Source organism: Carassius gibelio, chromosome B16 (assembly GCF_023724105.1).
Source record: "Carassius gibelio isolate Cgi1373 ecotype wild population from Czech Republic chromosome B16, carGib1.2-hapl.c, whole genome shotgun sequence".
Classification (NCBI taxonomy): Eukaryota; Metazoa; Chordata; class Actinopteri; order Cypriniformes; family Cyprinidae; genus Carassius; species Carassius gibelio.
Genome location: NC_068411.1, coordinates 7736532 through 7755099, shown reverse-complemented (window position 1 = coordinate 7755099; position 18568 = coordinate 7736532). Strand labels below are relative to the sequence as shown.

At 41.2% G+C, this 18568-nt stretch overlaps 2 protein-coding genes across 2 annotated transcripts; both read right to left on the bottom strand.

The window, feature by feature from the left end:
- Window positions 1–550: 550 nt before the first annotated feature.
- LOC127974580 (uncharacterized) lies at window positions 551–5228 on the bottom strand. Its single transcript, XM_052577949.1, has 7 exons — window positions 4876–5228; window positions 3855–4047; window positions 3683–3751; window positions 3399–3500; window positions 1827–2232; window positions 1565–1702; window positions 551–1374 (listed from the first exon to the last, which is right to left on the bottom strand). Exons 1-7 carry the CDS (start codon window positions 5055–5057, stop codon window positions 1154–1156), a joined length of 1311 nt encoding a protein of 436 aa, XP_052433909.1. The 5' UTR covers window positions 5058–5228; the 3' UTR covers window positions 551–1153.
- A 1890-nt stretch (window positions 5229–7118) lies between these two features.
- LOC127974511 (uncharacterized) lies at window positions 7119–11972 on the bottom strand. Its single transcript, XM_052577845.1, has 2 exons — window positions 10828–11972; window positions 7119–7741 (listed from the first exon to the last, which is right to left on the bottom strand). The coding sequence occupies exons 1-2, from the start codon at window positions 11846–11848 to the stop codon at window positions 7737–7739; spliced, it is 1026 nt and encodes a 341-aa protein (XP_052433805.1). The 5' UTR covers window positions 11849–11972; the 3' UTR covers window positions 7119–7736.
- Window positions 11973–18568: the final 6596 nt, after the last annotated feature.

Below are 18568 nucleotides of genomic sequence, written 5' to 3'. Positions count from 1 at the left end.
CCTTTACATGCTCTCCTACTTTACGTCCTTTACATTCCCTTTACATTCTCTCCTCCCTCATTACGTCCCCGTTACATTCTCTCCTCCCTCTTTACGTCCCCGTTACATTCTCTCCTCCCACTTTACGTCCCCTTTACATTCTCCCCTCCCTCTTTACGTCCCCTTTACATGCTCTCCTACTTTACGTCCTTTACATTCCCTTTACATTCTCTCCTCCCTCATTACGTCCCCGTTACATTCTCTCCTCCCACTTTACGTCCCCTTTACATTCTCTCCTACCTCTTTACGTCCCCTTTACATTCTCTCCTCCCTCTTTACGTCCCCTTTACATTCTCTCCTACCTCTTTACGTCCCCTTTACATTCTCTCCTCCCTCTTTACGTTGGTATTTAGGCTTATGTTGAATTTTATTCTTGTACAAACAGACACTGTATCAAGCAGTGCATGTATTGAATGAAAATGTCTCCGAAATATCTGTGTATTTGGAAAATAATGCATTTTTTCTACTTCAGCTGTGGTAAAGTATGCAAACAGCGCGGGCGTCTCTTAATTTTAATGTCTACACCTTTATCTTAATTTCTTTTAATTTAGTTCCATTTCTTACGAAAAGAGCATAATGTGCAAAGTGTTGAAGTGTTTGTGCCTCCCTACAAACCACCCTTTCTTTTAGGAGTCGTGATCCTGTTCCGCACATAATTTTTCACACCAGTCCATGTTCCCTGCTTCAAAGCTTCTGGCTCTGCATCACTACGGGAAGCAGAAAGTGTCTGACATCACATCTCAGTTTTCAGCTTCTCTAGTCTGCACACAGCAACTCTCACCAATCGGTTACATCCAGCCATAGCCCATGTCCAGCACAGCTATTCACTCTTCCCTTTTTTATCATCTTTACATTCTCCCCTCCCTCTATGACAGAAATATCAAAAAGTTTAACATGACATTTCATCCAACTATATTGTAACTGAACAAAGAAAATTGACTCTTACTATCCTCTACTTCTTCATTAGCCTTCTTATACTCTAACTTTTCACTTTATATTCTGTTTCATTCCATCCACAAAATATTTCTACACCTTTATCCTCATTTCTTTTAATTTAGCTCCATTTCCTACAAAAAGAGCATAATGTGCAAAGTGTTGAAGTGTTTGTCCCTCCCTACAAACCACCCTTTCTTTTAAGAGTCGTGATCCTGTTCCGCACATCATTTTTCACACCAGTCCATGTTCGCTGCTTCAAAGCTTCTGGCTCTGCGTGAATGCATCTTTCACAGTCTTGCTTACCAGGAACTTTGCATGTCTTGATGAAACTCATCATGTGTCTCTCTACTGCTTTTACCTCACTGTCCTCCCATTTCTTTTTTGGAGCATTTGAAGAACCTATGAAATAATTAAAAAGTAAATTCTCATTACACATTCTCATTACAACTAAATCGGTGAGTAAAGAGCAAATCAAGACTGTGTTCCCAATGCATAATTTTTTTTTTGAATTTGTCTGGATATTGCTGCATGGAGCCAATTCATGTTTATTTGATTATTGTTGTTTGTGCAATGTAGAGATTTTTCTTACCTTGATCCTCCTGTGAAACAGCTTGATCAGATTGAACAGGTTGATCAGTCTGTACTGGTGCTGGTGCTGGTGTCTGAGAGAGGTCACTGGAATCCTCCTCATCACTTGACATGGAATCACCTTGGGCCTCAAGTTGCTCTTAATAATTAATTAACGAAAAATGAACACTTTATTGCTTATACCTAGTATCTGTGACATGAATATATACATTGTTTTGCAAATATGTATAGCACAGATACACACAGAGCATGTATACTCATACCATTTGGGTCGATTTCAATGTCATCAAGTTTCTTTCCTTTGTAGTCAGACAGTGTTCCTTTCTCCATGGCCATTAGGACTTTACTCATTTTTGCCAGCTGCAGTGTTCCCTCTGGTAACCGATAATACTGTCTGTGGATTCGGATATCGTGACCAAGGAAATCAGCCAGTTGGTCTGCTTCATTCTCATTAAGGTTAAGAATTTTAGACATGGTTGCTATGTGTTTCCTGAGCCTAGTTGATGACAGTGCTTCAGGGTTCTTTATGCCACATTCGCAAGCAGCTTTGTTGATGCACTCTCCTCCTCTGTAGGCAGGCGAGGATGATGAGGGCTGCACAGGCGAGGTTGAAGGTGACGTGGGTGACTTGGACTTTGGAGTGGCTACAGAAAAAAAGAGACTGGCCGCCTGGCCCACACGAAAACAAGGATAAATATCTGAAGGGCCTTAAATGTAGTCACACAATGCTGATGTTGTTAACATTAACAATTTGAGAACAAAGTATAGTTTGCACGGTTTGATGTGATATGATAATTGATAAGCGATTGTTAGATTTAAAGGTGGGGTATGTAATTGTCTTTTTTGTCCATTTTTTCAAAATCACTTGAAATCCTATTCCTAACCCACTTACAGCCACTGAGTTAGAAGCACTGAAATGAAAAGTAAGCAATTTAATCATCTGTGGAACAGGCAGGACTCGAAAAACTCCAGCCAATCATTTCCAAAACTACCTAGAATCATTAGACAGTAACTGCATCAATCAAACGGTCGTACTATACCCCCTCCCCCATCATGTCCATGTTCTTCGAATGGGTGGAGTCAAAGGAAAGAAGGTAAGACCATAGGAGTTGTGTATTTTCAAAATCTCCCGGCCGTTTTGCAAATCACATACCCCACCTTTCATCAGCGCGATTTACTGCATTGCTTTTTTTCCCCTTAGTTGGTCAGAACAAAAGTGGATGTTACTTGTTCCAGTGTCATTTTCCGGTGAACATTCTTCTGTTGGTCATGACTCATACTTCCAAAAAGTATAATCTGTCATTGCAAATGACAGTATCCACACCGACGCGATGTGATTGACAGCAGCGCATTCTCCTCAAAACATTGGATTCATTCGCGCTGTGCCGTGTTAAAGCACAACCCATGTAAAGTTGATAGTTCCACGAATGACTGCAATTGCAGATTTCGAACAGAAATGGCGACAAAGACGAAAAACTAGGACTGCAGCGTTAAATAATTTCTTGTTTGTTTTTTTAATTGTGAGTACATAAATACATTTCAAATGACACGGGTGCTTGATGAAGTCGATATGCACCTACAAATCAACTTAAACCAAACCATTCTATGGTTTGCCAGCAATAAAGATATTTTCTATTTGAACACCTGAGCACCAGCTAATAGTGGTTGACTGTGTTGCGTGTTCATTATTTTGGGGGCGGAGCAATGAAGGGAGGGGTCTGTTTGTTTGGGTGTCGATTTCAAATATTAAGTGTTTCTCAGAAATCACTTATTGCATTTTTAACTAGCTGGCAGTAAACATCAGTAGATAGTTGCTGCATGTTTAAGATGGTTACCGTTTTATTCCTTGATGTTCTTGCTTTGCCTGACTGCTTATGAGGACCATTGCTGTTTACCTTGTCCAGTTCAGGAGAGGAAACAGAAGCTGCACAATGGGGCTAGATGTCAGAAAAGAAACCAATGAATATCAAAATATCAGAATATTTGTAAAGGACAAAAAAACTTGTTAATGTTCATTCCTCTAGCTGTCCTATACTTTATATATCATTCCACACACAACTCTATGCTGAGAGAGTCAATAATATAGAATAATGATACAGATGTTTTAAAGTGGACTTACGGATTTATGCAGGCGCAAACTGCTGGCTGGCTTTTTATCAGTGGATTCTGCTGATGCTTTATTCAAAGGCTTGAGAAATATGAGACCACAATCACATGGTAACTAATCAGAATTAGAGTAAAAAATTATCATGAATTACTGATCAATCTCTTTAGCATTTTATTGATAGTACCTTGACTCGCCATGGCCAATCTGAGTCTCCATAATTGTAAGTGATTTCCTCTCCTGGTAGAATGTCTCGTACAGCAAACAGACACAGGTGAGGTTTTCTGCTCACTTCAACAGTTCTCATTTTGCAAGTAGGATTTCTGGTCTCATCGTTTGCAAGTCTTCCCAAAGACGAGTCTTCTTTAGATGCATCCATGCTATAAAAACATAAAATGAACACTCAATACTTATAATCTTAGTATATATGCTAGACATGTACAGTTATTTTTACAAGTGGTTCTGAACCCCAGTCCTGGGAACCCACCGCTCTGCATATGCTGTATGTCTGGTGTTTTAATCCACCTGATTGAGATGAGGAGTTCTTCATCAGAACATGGCTCTATGAACTCATCTGAGTGCATCAGGTGAAGGAGACATACAGAACCTGCAGAGGAGGGTCTCAGAACCACTGATCTATATGATAGTGTACTGCAATGTATGGTAATGTACAGCTCTCAGATAAAAGCATCTAAAAGTTACCATGTTGTTCTCTTTAGGGAATACAGGGGGAATTTTTTTTGATGACTTAAAGAAACTACACTCCGTACTCTATGTCAGTTCATGGTGAATTTGAAGTATTAGGGTGTGTTCACATCTGGCATGTTTTTTTAGACTGTTAATGTGGTTCATCTGAATAAATGTGAAAGCTGCTATTTGAAACCTGGTGCGACCAAACAAGCGGACCGAGACGCTGAAGAGAAGGGTCTCAGTTGGCTTCCAAATGAACTCTGGTGCAGTTCAAATGAAATATGAACATAACATGGACCAGAGACATGTAAATAAACCAAAAACAGGAATATGTGACCCTAAAAAGGACAGACTGGTCAATCATAACTTAGGTTCAACGATAGAAATGCCAATCTGAACACTAAGCGTATCTGGACCAAAAGAAACGAGCGAACAGAACTACAGGCATGAACTAAGTATCTTACAGTCCCAGATATTTTAGCATACCTACTACATCAATCCAACAGTTCTGTACTCACCACCAATATTTGCCATGCCACTGAAAATCAAACAGGAACGTGTTCTCAGCTTCAGTGTAGTGTCCAGTTCGGTCCAGACTCTCCTGTGAACTCAAAAGTTCACCTCTGTATTCAAGAACAAAATCACCTCTGAAAAAAGCTCCAGTGGTGAAAACTCCACGCCCTGAAGAGGAGAAATACATTAGCTTCAGTTTCTTTAATGTCAAATATTATTTTGATTCTTACTAAAAGTTCTCTACCATATGATGTACATTATATGATGTAGAAGGGAAATTACTGAAGGAAAATAGTCAGCCAGGCTAATCTCAAAGCATGCTTTGCTTTTCATACTTTTAAGTCTTAAAATTATACAGTTAAAATTACATATTTTCTTACACAAACAATATGATCATGGCTATATATTGTTTAGAACAGAGTGCCGCAGTGATGACGTATTTTTGAAGGGCAACCTGGTAGTTCACCTCACCTAGTTCCCTCCACAAAAACCTTATAGGATTTTAGAACCCTATAGAAAATCCATATCCTTGTGTAATATATATAATGTTTCTACATTCTTGTAATGTATGTTTGACTGATTGTGTGCCTTTATAAGTAAATCAGGTTAATGACGTCAAAAGCAAACCATATGTGTATCTGACTTTGTGTATTTCATATGTCATGTCACTTGTGATGTTAAATAAAGCCCAAGAGTATTCCAGAATATCAGTGGGAATCTTACAGACTCATATTCTCCTCTCATCCAGTATCGGATGCAGGATTTTGACTGTACCACCTCTGCATGAGATGAGAACACATTTTAAGAGTTTCTTGGGTAGAGAAAACGCTTGCTCTCTCTGGATGTGCTTAAATCCACAATAAGGACACTTTCCTGTCACACATCACACATGCTCACTTCAATAAGCCACAGAACACAGGTTAAAGGGATAGTTTACCCAAAAATGAAATTTCTGTCAGTAATTACTCACCCTCATGTTGTTCCAAACCCGTAAAACCTTCGTTCATCTTCAGAACACAAATTAAGATATTTTTGATGAAATCTGAGAGCTGGATCACTCCTCCATAGGCTTCCAAGGGACTGAAACTTGTTGGCCCAGAAAAGTTATTAAAGAGATCATTAATATAGTCCAAGTGACTACAGTGGCTCAGTCTTAAGTTTATCAAGCGACGAGAATACTTTTGTGCGCAAAAAATAAATAAAAATAACGACTTTATTCCACTATTCATTTCCTTCTCTCTAGGCCTCGAGTGAGTTCATGTAGTAAAACTGTGCAGTGCGTCTGTGTTGCACGTCACACGCATCACACACATGACCAGCGTCGGCCAATAGTGAGCCTACGTGGTGACGTGTACCACAGACCCACTGCGCAGTTTTACTACGTGAACTCACTCGAGGCCCAGAGAGAAGGAAATGAATAGTGGAATAAAGTCATTATTTTTGTTGTTTTTTGCACACAAAAAGTATTCTCGTCGCTTGATATACTTAAGACTGAGCCACTGTAGTCACTTGGACTATATTAACGATCTCTTTTATAACTTTTCTGGGCCAACAAGTTTCAGTCCCTTGGAAGCCTATGGAGGAGTGATCCAGCTCTCAGATTTCATCAAAAATATCTTAATCTGTGTTCCGAAGATGAACGAAGGTTTTACGGGTTTGGAACAACATAGTGTAATGGTCAGCCTACTAATAGGCACCACAAGTTTTGTAGCCAAATTAAACAGAGGCAGTATGAATACACAACTTTGAAATGTAAACAAATATTTATTTAAACTTACAAAAGGGCAATCATCCAAGCCCAATAATATAATTAAACATGGCAAAAAAATATTAGGAACAAAGTCTTAACCAAAAAGAAAAATCCAAATTAATTTCAAATGCAAAATAAGTTTCCAAAAATAACTTCCTTAACAACAAGGTCAATTTCAAAATAACTAAACAAAATACCCACAATACCTACAATACCTACAACCCTCAGGCCACACTCTCCACTGCAGCAACAAACACAGACTACCTTCCATTACAAAGTCATTCACATTTATACTGGTGGCCAGCACCATTACCCCATGGGGAGGGACAAACTCACATACAACACTTTACACATGTTCACCTAAATATACAGCGTCTAAAAGAAACATATTGGCATGATGTTATAATTAATAAATCTACTTTGATGTTATTAAATCATTCACATTAAACAGGAAATAACAGCAACAACTCGGCCGCGTTGCCCCTGAAACCCCCTCGCTCAATTAATACATGGTAGATTCCCACCCTAAGCGGAACCAATAATTCCTGCCATGGTTTCCTACCGGGACTCTAAAAATCACGGGACAAATGCTACACGGGAACAATACACATCATTTACAGGTATTCCATTCACTCTGATCAATAATTACAATAAACTCTTATCACTAAACAGTCTCTGTGTGTGTTTGTGAGTATGTGTGTGTATTAAAGTCCATGTTGAATGTGCGGTCTTCCCGTGACCGTCACACTCCCCTCCACCCATTTTCAAGCCGGCAGGCGAGAAAGAAAGTCCGCTGTAGCATTACTCTTTCCTGGAACATGCTGGACAATAAAACGATAAGGTTGCATAGATAGATACCATCGAGTGATTCGTGCATTTGAGTCTCTCATTCGATCCATCCATTGCAGTGGCCGGTGGTCAGTTTCAAGGAGGAACTCCCGGCCAAGAAGGTAGTACCTGAACGTGTCCAGGGCCCATTTAACGGCCAAGCACTCCTTCTCAACGGTGGAGTATCTCACCTCCCTGGGATACAACTTGCGACTTATATAGGCCACTGGATGTCTATCTCCCAGTGCCCCTTGCAACAGCACTGCCCCAATGCCAGTATTAGAAGCATCAGTCTGCAAAACAAAAAGTTCTTCAAAATTAGGACAAGACAGCACAGGATCATTGCATAGGGCATTTTTAATGTCCTGGAAGGCATGCTTTGCCTCCTCAGTCCACTGAATTTGGACAGGACAGGTCTTCCGTGTCAGATCAGTTAAAGGTGCTGCTCGAACCGCAAAATTAGGCACAAAGCGCCTATACCACCCAGCCATACCCAAGAATGCTCTCACTTGAGTTTTCGTTTGGGGCAGGGAACAGTCTTGAATTGCCTGCATCTTTTGTATCTGTGGCCTAATGACACCACCACCGATAACATATCCTAGGTATTCAGTTTCCTTTTTTGCTATGGCACATTTACGGGGATTGATAGTAAAACCAGCTGATTGAATACGATGAAACACCACTTTGAGATGCTCAAGATGTTCTTCCCAAGATGAACTGAAGATAATGACATCATCCAAATAAGCTGCTGCGTATCCTTCCAGCCCACCTAGCACTTGGTCCATTAACCTTTGGAATGTCGCTGGTGCCCCATGCAGTCCAAACGGCATAGTACAAAAATGGAAGAGCCCCCAGGGGGTCTTAAAGGCGGTCAGCTCTTTTGCAGTGTCACTCAAAGGGACTTGCCAGTAGCCTTTGCATAAATCAAGTGTGGTCAGCCACCTAGCCCTTCCAAGATGGTCAATCAAATCATCAATTCGCGGAGTAGGGTAGGAGTCAAATTTGGAAACTGAATTTAAATACCTGAAGTCCACACAAAAGCGTAGGGTTCCATCTTTTTTTGGAACTAAGACTACAGGGCTACACCACTCACTGCTAGAAGGTTCAATAATACCCATGGCTAGCATTTGATTCACCTCTTCCTTCAATGCTGGTAATAACCGTTCAGGGATACGGTAGCTCTTCCGTCGATTGGCAGCCCCTTCATGTAATGTGATGTTGTGATGAATCAGTGTGGTGCGTCCAGGTTTCTCTTGGCACACCCCTGGGCGACAAATCTTCTGAAGCTGTGACTGTTGAAGGGGGGAAAGATGATTGAGGTCAACTGTGGCTACTACCGGCCGGGGTAAATATTGCTCCTCCACCTCATCTTCATCCTCCACCTGACGAATCAAACACACACCAGCCACTTGAGGCAGTCTCTCATGCCATTTCTTAAGCAAATTAACATGCAGTACTCGACTTGAGCGCCTCTTCCCCAAGTTGGCAACCTCATACGTAGTAGGTCCAAGCTTACGGACCACTTCAAAAGGTCCCTGCCATTTAGCGAGCAATTTGCTGGTATCGCTGGGTAACATTACCAACACCCTTTCTCCAGTCTCAAAACTTCTTACTTTGGTCTTTTGATCATAATATTTTCGCTGACGTTGTTGTGCTTGAGCTAAGTTTGACTGGGCTAGCTGAGTCATGCTCTTCAGCCTCTCTCGCATTTGAAGAACATAAGAAAGGACATGTTGAGTCTCTGGAGCCTCCTGGCCTCCCATCCAGCACTCCTTCAATAGAGCCAAGGGACCTCGCACCTCCCGGCCATATAACAATTCAAAAGGTGAAAAGCCAGTAGAAGATTGAGGGACCTCCCGGTAAGCAAATAGTAAATAGGGAATCCACTGATCCCAGTCAGCTCCAGATTCACTCACATACTTCCGCAGCATTTGTTTAAGTGTCTGATTAAACCTCTCTGTCAAACCGTCAGTCTGTGGGTGATAAGGTGTGGTTCTTATGCCCTTAATACCCAACAAGCGGTACACTTGTCGTAAAAGTTTAGACATGAAGTTGGAACCTTGATCAGTCAAGATAGTTTTAGGAAAACCCATTCGGGAGAACAACTGCATAAGGCATATTGCAATGGTCCTAGCCTTGACTGTCTTAAGAGGGAAAACCTCTGGGTACCTTGTTGCATAATCGGTCATAACCAACATAAAGCGATTTCCAGTTTTGCTTCGTTCTAATGGCCCTACCACATCCATACCCAACTGTTCAAAAGGCACACCAACTACGGGAAGTGACTCTAATGGGGCTCTAGGGGGACCTCTACCGGAAGTCTTCTGACACTGAGGACACGTTCTACAAAATTCTGCCACATCTTTATTCATATTTGGCCAGAAAAAATGTCGGCTAATCCGAGCTGAAGTCTTCTGCCTTCCTAAATGGCCAGCCCAGGGAATAGAATGGCCCAATTCAAGCACCATCTCCTTTGCCTTCTGAGGGACTACTATGCGAGCCTCTATCCCCTTCCCCTTATACAACACACCATCTTTAACAAACATCAAATTCCCTAAACCACCTGCGGTAGAGTTCTTATCTTGTCCCTCTTCCTGAGCCTGCCTATATAGCGAACCAATCACTGAATCCTCTTGCTGCCACAATCCAATCCCCTGAGGTATGTCTACTGGAGCCATCCCTTGTTCTACACTAGGTTCCTCACAATGCGTCACAGTAAAACGAAGTTTCTCTAATCTTTTTTGTCTTTTAGGTTTCCTCGACTTACCTGGATGAGCTTCCAAATCTACTCCAAAGTAAGGTAACATACTCAAGGACTGACTATCTGCATTTTGTTTCTGAGCCTTAGCCCGGGTCAAAGCTACACTACAATCTTTTACCATCATGCTTTCATTGTCATCTCTGAGTAGGTCTACTAGAACAGGCAAGTCTCTGCCCAAAATCATTGGATACGGCAAACCATCCACTACACCTACCTCCAATATATAAGCCTGCCCGCGTACATTAACTTGAACACCTACAGTGGGGTACTGCCTTTCTTCTCCATGAACACAACAAATCTGTGCTATAGAAGTGTGACTCCCCATATCTACAGAGACCAAATCTGAACGCACCAGTGATTGCATACTTCCTGTGTCTACCAGTGCTCTAACCTTTTGTCCATTAAGAACTACCTCAACACAAGGCAATATAACTGGGGTTACTACACCGCTAGATCTTGGAAATGTACACATATTGACCTGGGTAGAAGCATTACTAGGGCACCTTGACTGTTTGTGACCTTCTTGTCCACAATGGTAACATATCAAACTCCTATTCACACCAAATTTCAAACCAGGGCTTTGTTTGGCCGAACCAACCTTATCACTCACAGACTTACCTTCATGGATGGCTCTTACTGTAGTGGGGAAGGAGTGTTGGAACTTGTTGGAATCTTTACTCCCCTTCCAACGCTTGAATGTCCATGGTTGAGTCTTGCGTCGCGCTGCCACAAAGGTGTCTGCTAAGTTGGCGGCTTCTGCAGCAGAGACAGGGCCTCTTTCCTTAATCCATACTTGCAGATCAGGGGCCAACATGCGCAAAAACTGCTCCAAAATGACTGTCTCCCCAATCTCCTCCTTAGTATGATGCTGTGGCTGCACCCACTTGGCATAGTTTTCTTTTAGTCTGGCATACAACTCTTTTGGGGTTTCATTCTCCTTCACTTCTGTTGACCGGAACTGAAGCCGATAAGTCTCTGCATTTATGTCATACTTAGCAAGAATGGCTGCTTTGACTTTGTCATAATCAAGTGAGTCTACCATGTCCATATATACATATGCAGCCCTAGCCTTGCCCGACAAGAGGGGCACTAACCTAACTGCCCAGTCGGTTGTTGGCCACCGACACGCCATCGCTATTCGTTCAAAAGTAGCTAAATAATGCTCTACGTCATCTGTCTCACTCAGTCGTTGCAGGTGTGGCTCTCTCTCAATTCTCAATGGACTCTGGCCTTGGCCTTCCAGTGGAGATGCAGCTGGTGATTCCATCTGTCGGCTGACTGATGTATCCCGTAACACTGAGGGCACTCGCTGGACTGTTGGTTGTGATAAAAGGCCAGTCTGAATATCACTACCAGGCCGTAGATCTGGCGTCGTCCTTACATGCACTTCCTGCTGCAGAAGAGAGAACTGATGCTGCATTGCTCTCCACCGAGCATCTTGTCGGTCAGCCTCTTGCTCCAGGCGACGGTCTCGAGCCTGCTGCTGTGCGAAATGTGAACGGAACAGGTCTCTCAACTCTGCAAGTGAGACATCCTCAGTGACGCTCCCCAGTTCCACTTCACTAACATCACCTTCCCCAACAGCTCTACCGGGTTCCTCCACCTCAGCTTGATCCGTCCGCACCTTTTTAGGAGCCATTCTGAGCCGACACTATGCCACTGTTGACTGCAGTGGAGAGTTAAAAATAAAACAAACAAAAAAAAAAAAAATCCCTACTGCTCTCTTCTGGCTATCCCACTTCTGACACCAGTGTAATGGTCAGCCTACTAATAGGCACCACAAGTTTTGTAGCCAAATTAAACAGAGGCAGTATGAATACACAACTTTGAAATGTAAACAAATATTTATTTAAACTTACAAAAGGGCAATCATCCAAGCCCAATAATATAATTAAACATGGCAAAAAAATATTAGGAACAAAGTCTTAACCAAAAAGAAAAATCCAAATTAATTTCAAATGCAAAATAAGTTTCCAAAAATAACTTCCTTAACAACAAGGTCAATTTCAAAATAACTAAACAAAATACCCACAATACCTACAATACCTACAACCCTCAGGCCACACTCTCCACTGCAGCAACAAACACAGACTACCTTCCATTACAAAGTCATTCACATTTATACTGGTGGCCAGCACCATTACCCCATGGGGAGGGACAAACTCACATACAACACTTTACACATGTTCACCTAAATATACAGCGTCTAAAAGAAACATATTGGCATGATGTTATAATTAATAAATCTACTTTGATGTTATTAAATCATTCACATTAAACAGGAAATAACAGCAACAACTCGGCCGCGTTGCCCCTGAAACCCCCTCGCTCAATTAATACATGGTAGATTCCCACCCTAAGCGGAACCAATAATTCCTGCCATGGTTTCCTACCGGGACTCTAAAAATCACGGGACAAATGCTACACGGGAACAATACACATCATTTACAGGTATTCCATTCACTCTGATCAATAATTACAATAAACTCTTATCACTAAACAGTCTCTGTGTGTGTTTGTGAGTATGTGTGTGTATTAAAGTCCATGTTGAATGTGCGGTCTTCCCGTGACCGTCACACATAGACAAAATCTAGCTGTGTCGATTGGTTTATGCTTATGCCGTTTATGATTACCTTAGTCTGCGTTTACATGACCACCAGAACTGTTGGCTTATTATGCATAATTGGGTTATGTATGTGCAAATAAACATTGACTTTGGGTTGATGGAACCAGAAGTGCAAAAATGCAACTGCTTTGTTTTACTGTACGACGTACACACCTCCGCCGACTTGAGCTTCCAAAGTTACCGGAAGTCATTCATTTTCAATGGAAGCTGGCTTCTCTCAGCTGCAAGGAGCGTCAAATTCCTTGGCATGGCGTTTTGAGCGACTAGAGCGTCAATCTGAAAGTTGAAGTAGCTCAACTTTATGGTAATGAGCTATGTTCAGCGCAAACAGCAGCAAAACGGCAGCAACCAATCGGAATATAGACGTCCTTCGCGCTGGCTGATTCCGGAGAAACATACGATGTTAACTTTCGTTCCTTCCAAAACATTAGTTCTATCAACACGCTATCAAACTGTGTCCAGCCTGAAGTTCCGCTGGACGTACCTCTCGTCATCGAGCCGCAGCTGCTGCACCAGCCGGTGATACTCTCCGAATTGATAACGGCCCTGGAGGGTTTCATGAACCCAAAATCTCCGAGTCCGATGTCTTCTCAAGCAGCACCAAACACAACAACTTCACGATTATCCGACAGTGATACACATTTGAGAATGAGCTCAACTTATTTGAAATATTTACGAGCGCTCGTTTTAAGCGGGAATGCAATTAATTTGCTCACGGTAACACCAATTTGACCAATTACATTAAAGTAAATATAATATTAATATAACAATAATAGCTAATTATTATTTTCTTCCCAAACAAATGTGACCAAAACGGTTATAATAATTCTGTCATTATAAAAGGTTTCTTCAGTGTATTGCTTGTTTTTTCTGTTTATTACATTTTATGTTGTGACACTTCTCTTCTCCATGCTATGTCAGAGCGGCCAAAGCGTCAACAAGCTTCCCCGTACTTTTTGACAAGCGTTCTTGACAGGGCGGCCAGAGCTTCTTTGCAGCTCAAGTCGGCGGCGGTGTGTACGTACAGTTAGGGCTCATGCCAGCAGAACTCTATTCAGGAATCTGGACTGCACAATAAAAAATATATATATTTATAAAGTACTGTTTAACTTGTGGCCTAACAACCATATGACTTGCCTTACATTAAATTCTCAGTTTTGTAGATTAACATTATTACTAGGGCTGGGCGATAAAATGATAATGATAATTATAACAATATAATTTCTCGATAAAACGATATCCAGAGTTCGATAAATGTTCGATAATGTTTATGCGCCAAAAGCGGAACCGAACTCATTTGACCCACGCGCCACACGGACCGTTTATCCGCTCAGCTCAAAGTCCAAACGGCAGCGCAGCATGACTCGCGAGCTCACTAGAGCAGATGCGTTTACTCTGATCGGTCTCTGTCATCAGATCCAGTGAGAAGCGCTTGACTTCAGCCAAGAACACACGTTTCAGTGATTTAAACCAGTTTAAAGGCCGATTAAACCGCGCTGACAAACAGGAGAAACACTGTGGTCAGTCAGAAGGCTTCTTTGTCTACAAATTCCCACCATTTACTACGGATTTACTGTAACGTTAGCCTAATAATATTAACTGCACCATGAAATGTGGGATATACAGTATTGTTCAAAATAATAGCAGTACAATGTGACTAACCAGAATAATCAAGGTTTTTCGTATATTTTTTTATTGCTACGTGGCAAACAAGTTACCAGTAGGTTCAGTAGATTGTCAGAAAACAAACAAGACCCAGCATTCATGATATGCACGCTCTTAAGGCTGTGCAATTGGGCAATTAGTTGAATTAGTTGAAAGGGGTGTGTTCAAAAAAATAGCAGTGTGGCATTCAATCACTGAGGTCATCAATTTTGTGAAGAAACAGGTGTGAATCAGGTGGCCCCTATTTAAGGATGAAGCCAACACTTGTTGAACATGCATTTGAAAGCTGAGGAAAATGGGTCGTTCAAGACATTGTTCAGAAGAACAGCGTACTTTGATTAAAAAGTTGATTAGAGAGGGGGAAACCTATAAAGAGGTGCAAAAAATGATAGGCTGTTCAGCTAAAATGATCTCCAATGCCTTAAAATGGAGAGCAAAACCAGAGAGACGTGGAAGAAAACGGAAGACAACCATCAAAATGGATAGAAGAATAACCAGAATGGCAAAGGCTCAGCCAATGATCACCTCCAGGATGATCAAAGACAGTCTGGAGTTACCTGTAAGTACTGTGACAGTTAGAAGACGTCTGTGTGAAGCTAATCTATTTTCAAGAATCCCCCGCAAAGTCCCTCTGTTAAAAAAAAGGCATGTGCAGAAGAGGTTACAATTTGCCAAAGAACACATCAACTGGCCTAAAGAGAAATGGAGGAACATTTTGTGGACTGATGAGAGTAAAATTGTTCTTTTTGGGTCCAAGGGCCACAGGCAGTTTGTGAGACGACCCCCAAACTCTGAATTCAAGCCACAGTACACAGTGAAGACAGTGAAGCATGGAGGTGCAAGCATCATGATATGGGCATGTTTCTCCTACTATGGTGTTGGGCCTATTTATCGCATACCAGGGATCATGGATCAGTTTGCATATGTTAAAATACTTGAAGAGGTCATGTTGCCCTATGCTGAAGAGGACATGCCCTTGAAATGGTTGTTTCAACAAGACAATGACCCAAAACACACTAGTAAACGGGCAAAGTCTTGGTTCCAAACCAACAAAATTAATGTTATGGAGTGGCCAGCCCAATCTTCAGACCTTAATCCAATTGAGAACTTGTGGGGTGATATCAAAAATGCTGTTTCTGAAGCAAAACCAAGAAATGTGAATGAATTGTGGAATGTTGTTAAAGAATCATGGAGTGGAATAACAGCTGAGAGGTGCCACAAGTTGGTTGACTCCATGCCACACAGATGTCAAGCAGTTTTAAAAAACTGTGGTCATACAACTAAATATTAGTTTAGTGATTCACAGGATTGCTAAATCCCAGAAAAAAAAATGTTTGTACAAAATAGTTTTGAGTTTGTACAGTCAAAGGTAGACACTGCTATTTTTTTGAACACACCCCTTTCAACTAATTGCCCAATTGCACAGCCTTAAGAGCGTGCATATCATGAATGCTGGGTCTCATTTGTTTTCTGAGAATCTACTGAACCTACTGGTAACTTGTTTGCCACGTAGCAATAAAAAATATAAACCTTGATTATTCTGGTTAGTCACATTGTACTGCTATTATTTTGAACAATACTGTACATATTGGATTGTTTTATATTATTACAGTTGTTTTCAGTCGCAAACAAGCATTTGTCCAAGCAGTTGGACAAAGAGTGATATTTTTGGAAACAGAAACAGAAAAAGACAAACACTAATGTATGGACGAGGAAGAGTAAGAGCAAGGGCCCAGTGAGAGGAGCAGGAGCAGTGAACAGTGAGAAGAGCAGGAGCAGTGAGAGGAGCAGGTGCAGTGAGAGGATCAGTGAGAGGAGCAGTGAGAGATGCAGTGAGAGATGCAGTGAGAGATGCAGTGAGAGGAGCAGTGAGAGGAGCAGTGAGAGATGCAGTGAGAGATGCAGTGAGAGGAGCAGTGAGAGGAGCAGGAGCAGTGAGAGGAGCAGGTGCAGTGAGAGGATCAGTGAGAGGATCAGTGAGAGGAGCAGTGAGAGATGCAGTGAGAGATGCAGTGAGAGGAGCAGGAGCAGTGAGAGGAGCAGGAGCAGTGAGAGGAGCGGGAGCAGTGAACAGTGAGAGGAGCAGTGAGAGATGCAGTGAGAGATGCAGTGAGAGATGCAGTGAGAGGAGCAGGAGCAGTGAGAGGAGCAGGAGCAGTGAGAGGAGCAGGAGCAGTGAGAGGAGCAGTGAGAGGAGCAGTGAGAGATGCAGTGAGAGATGCAGTGAGAGGAGCAGGAGCAGTGAGAGATGCAGTGAGAGGAGCAGGAGCAGTGAGAGATGCAGTGAGAGGAGCAGGAGCAGTGAGAGATGCAGTGAGAGGAGCGGGAGCAGTGAGAGATGCAGTGAGAGGAGCGGGAGCAGTGAGAGATGCAGTGAGAGGAGCAGGAGAAGTGAGAGATGCAGTGAGAGGAGCAGTGAGGGGAGCAGGAGCAGTGAGAGGAGCAGTGAGAGGAGCGGGAGCAGGAGCAGTGAGAGGAGCAGTGAGAGATTGTTTTTATTTTACCCCCCCCTCTCCTTTTTTTATTCTGGGCTTTTTTCTGTTGTTGTTTTTTTGTTCAGAATGCTCTTATGTGTTTCATGGATATTTTGTTCACTGTAAGCAATACTGTCAAACCTTTTCTGTTCTATCATACCGTGTTTCTACTGTACCTCCTGCAGTAAACAGTAAAGGAAAAATAGCTTTTTACTGGAATGCTTTTGAATGTGAACATTACTGTACATTTGGACATACAGTTCCTAACCAAGAAATTTAGTGTAAAACAGTGAATTGCATGTTTTGCATGCAAATACCTGTAAAACTGAGACTGAAAAGTCTATGCAGTTTTTGTAATGTCAACAATAGCCAGTATTTTGAAACCTGGTGTACTTTGATTGACTGCATGTACCTTTTGAGGTGAAAACAAGTGTTATTCTTTGACAGAATAATTTAATTTTGAGTCAGATTTCCAGTGTTTTGGTAAAGTTGGTGTGTTGACAGAAAGATGTGTTCTATTTTGAAATTAAGATTTAGTATATATTTAACAAAATGTGTTTTTGAGAAGAAAATTATCCATTTGGCCAATTGTGTTTTGTAGGTGTTAGTCTGTGATAAGAGTTTAGAAAAAGTATCTGAAGTATGGGTAAGCGCTTGTTAGCGATTGAAAAAAACTGTAATGTAGACAATGTATTAAAGGATTAATAAAATAGTTACAGTATTTGGTTTTGTGGTTATCATGATCTAAATGCATGATACTGGATGACCAATGGTTAATTTTAATAAAACTCAAACAGTCAGATTATTACATTTTACCAAATAAAATTGAGGTCGTTTTAAAAGATGTTACTGTTTTTGTTAATGAACATAAATTTTACATAGTAAATCTGCTCCTAACTGAATCTAATACTGCTGCAAATCATTGTCAAATATGCATTTTGAGACAAAATATATCTAATATTAATATTGCTGCCTGCACTGTAAACTGTGCTGAAGATCCGTGCCATCAAAGTCAGGCAACACAAACCTGTTTCAAGACTTGAAACAATATCCCCCATTAGCACATCCAGGAACTAAGAAATACATTTTCCAATAAATATATTTATTTTGTTAAGGAAAAATAACAAATGTTTGAATGTTCTACCTCAGATTTGTGAAATGTTCACCTGTTTGGCAAGTGTTTGTCATGATATGTTCTGACAATAAAGAGTAGTTTAAAACCACAATTAATGCTCTGGTTTCTACAACTTTCACTTAGGAGCAAATATCTGCCTTTAAACTTGAAAGAAATAAAGATTTGACATTTATTGTGATAATTATCGATATCGACTAATATAAAACAATTATCGTGATAACTTTTTTGCCATATCCCCCAGCCCTAGTTATTAGTTACTAAACTGCTTAGTCATTTATACTTGCCTTTATATTTGCTGATGAACTGCTCTCGAAGCCCAGGCTTGTCAGTTTTACAGGTAATGTGATGCTCAGCATCCTGCAGAGGTTTCCTACGTCTTTTATTTCCCAGCATGGCGACTTTCTTTCTTGAAATGACTGGAAAAAATAAATACAAATAAATATAAGGTGAATGAAATAA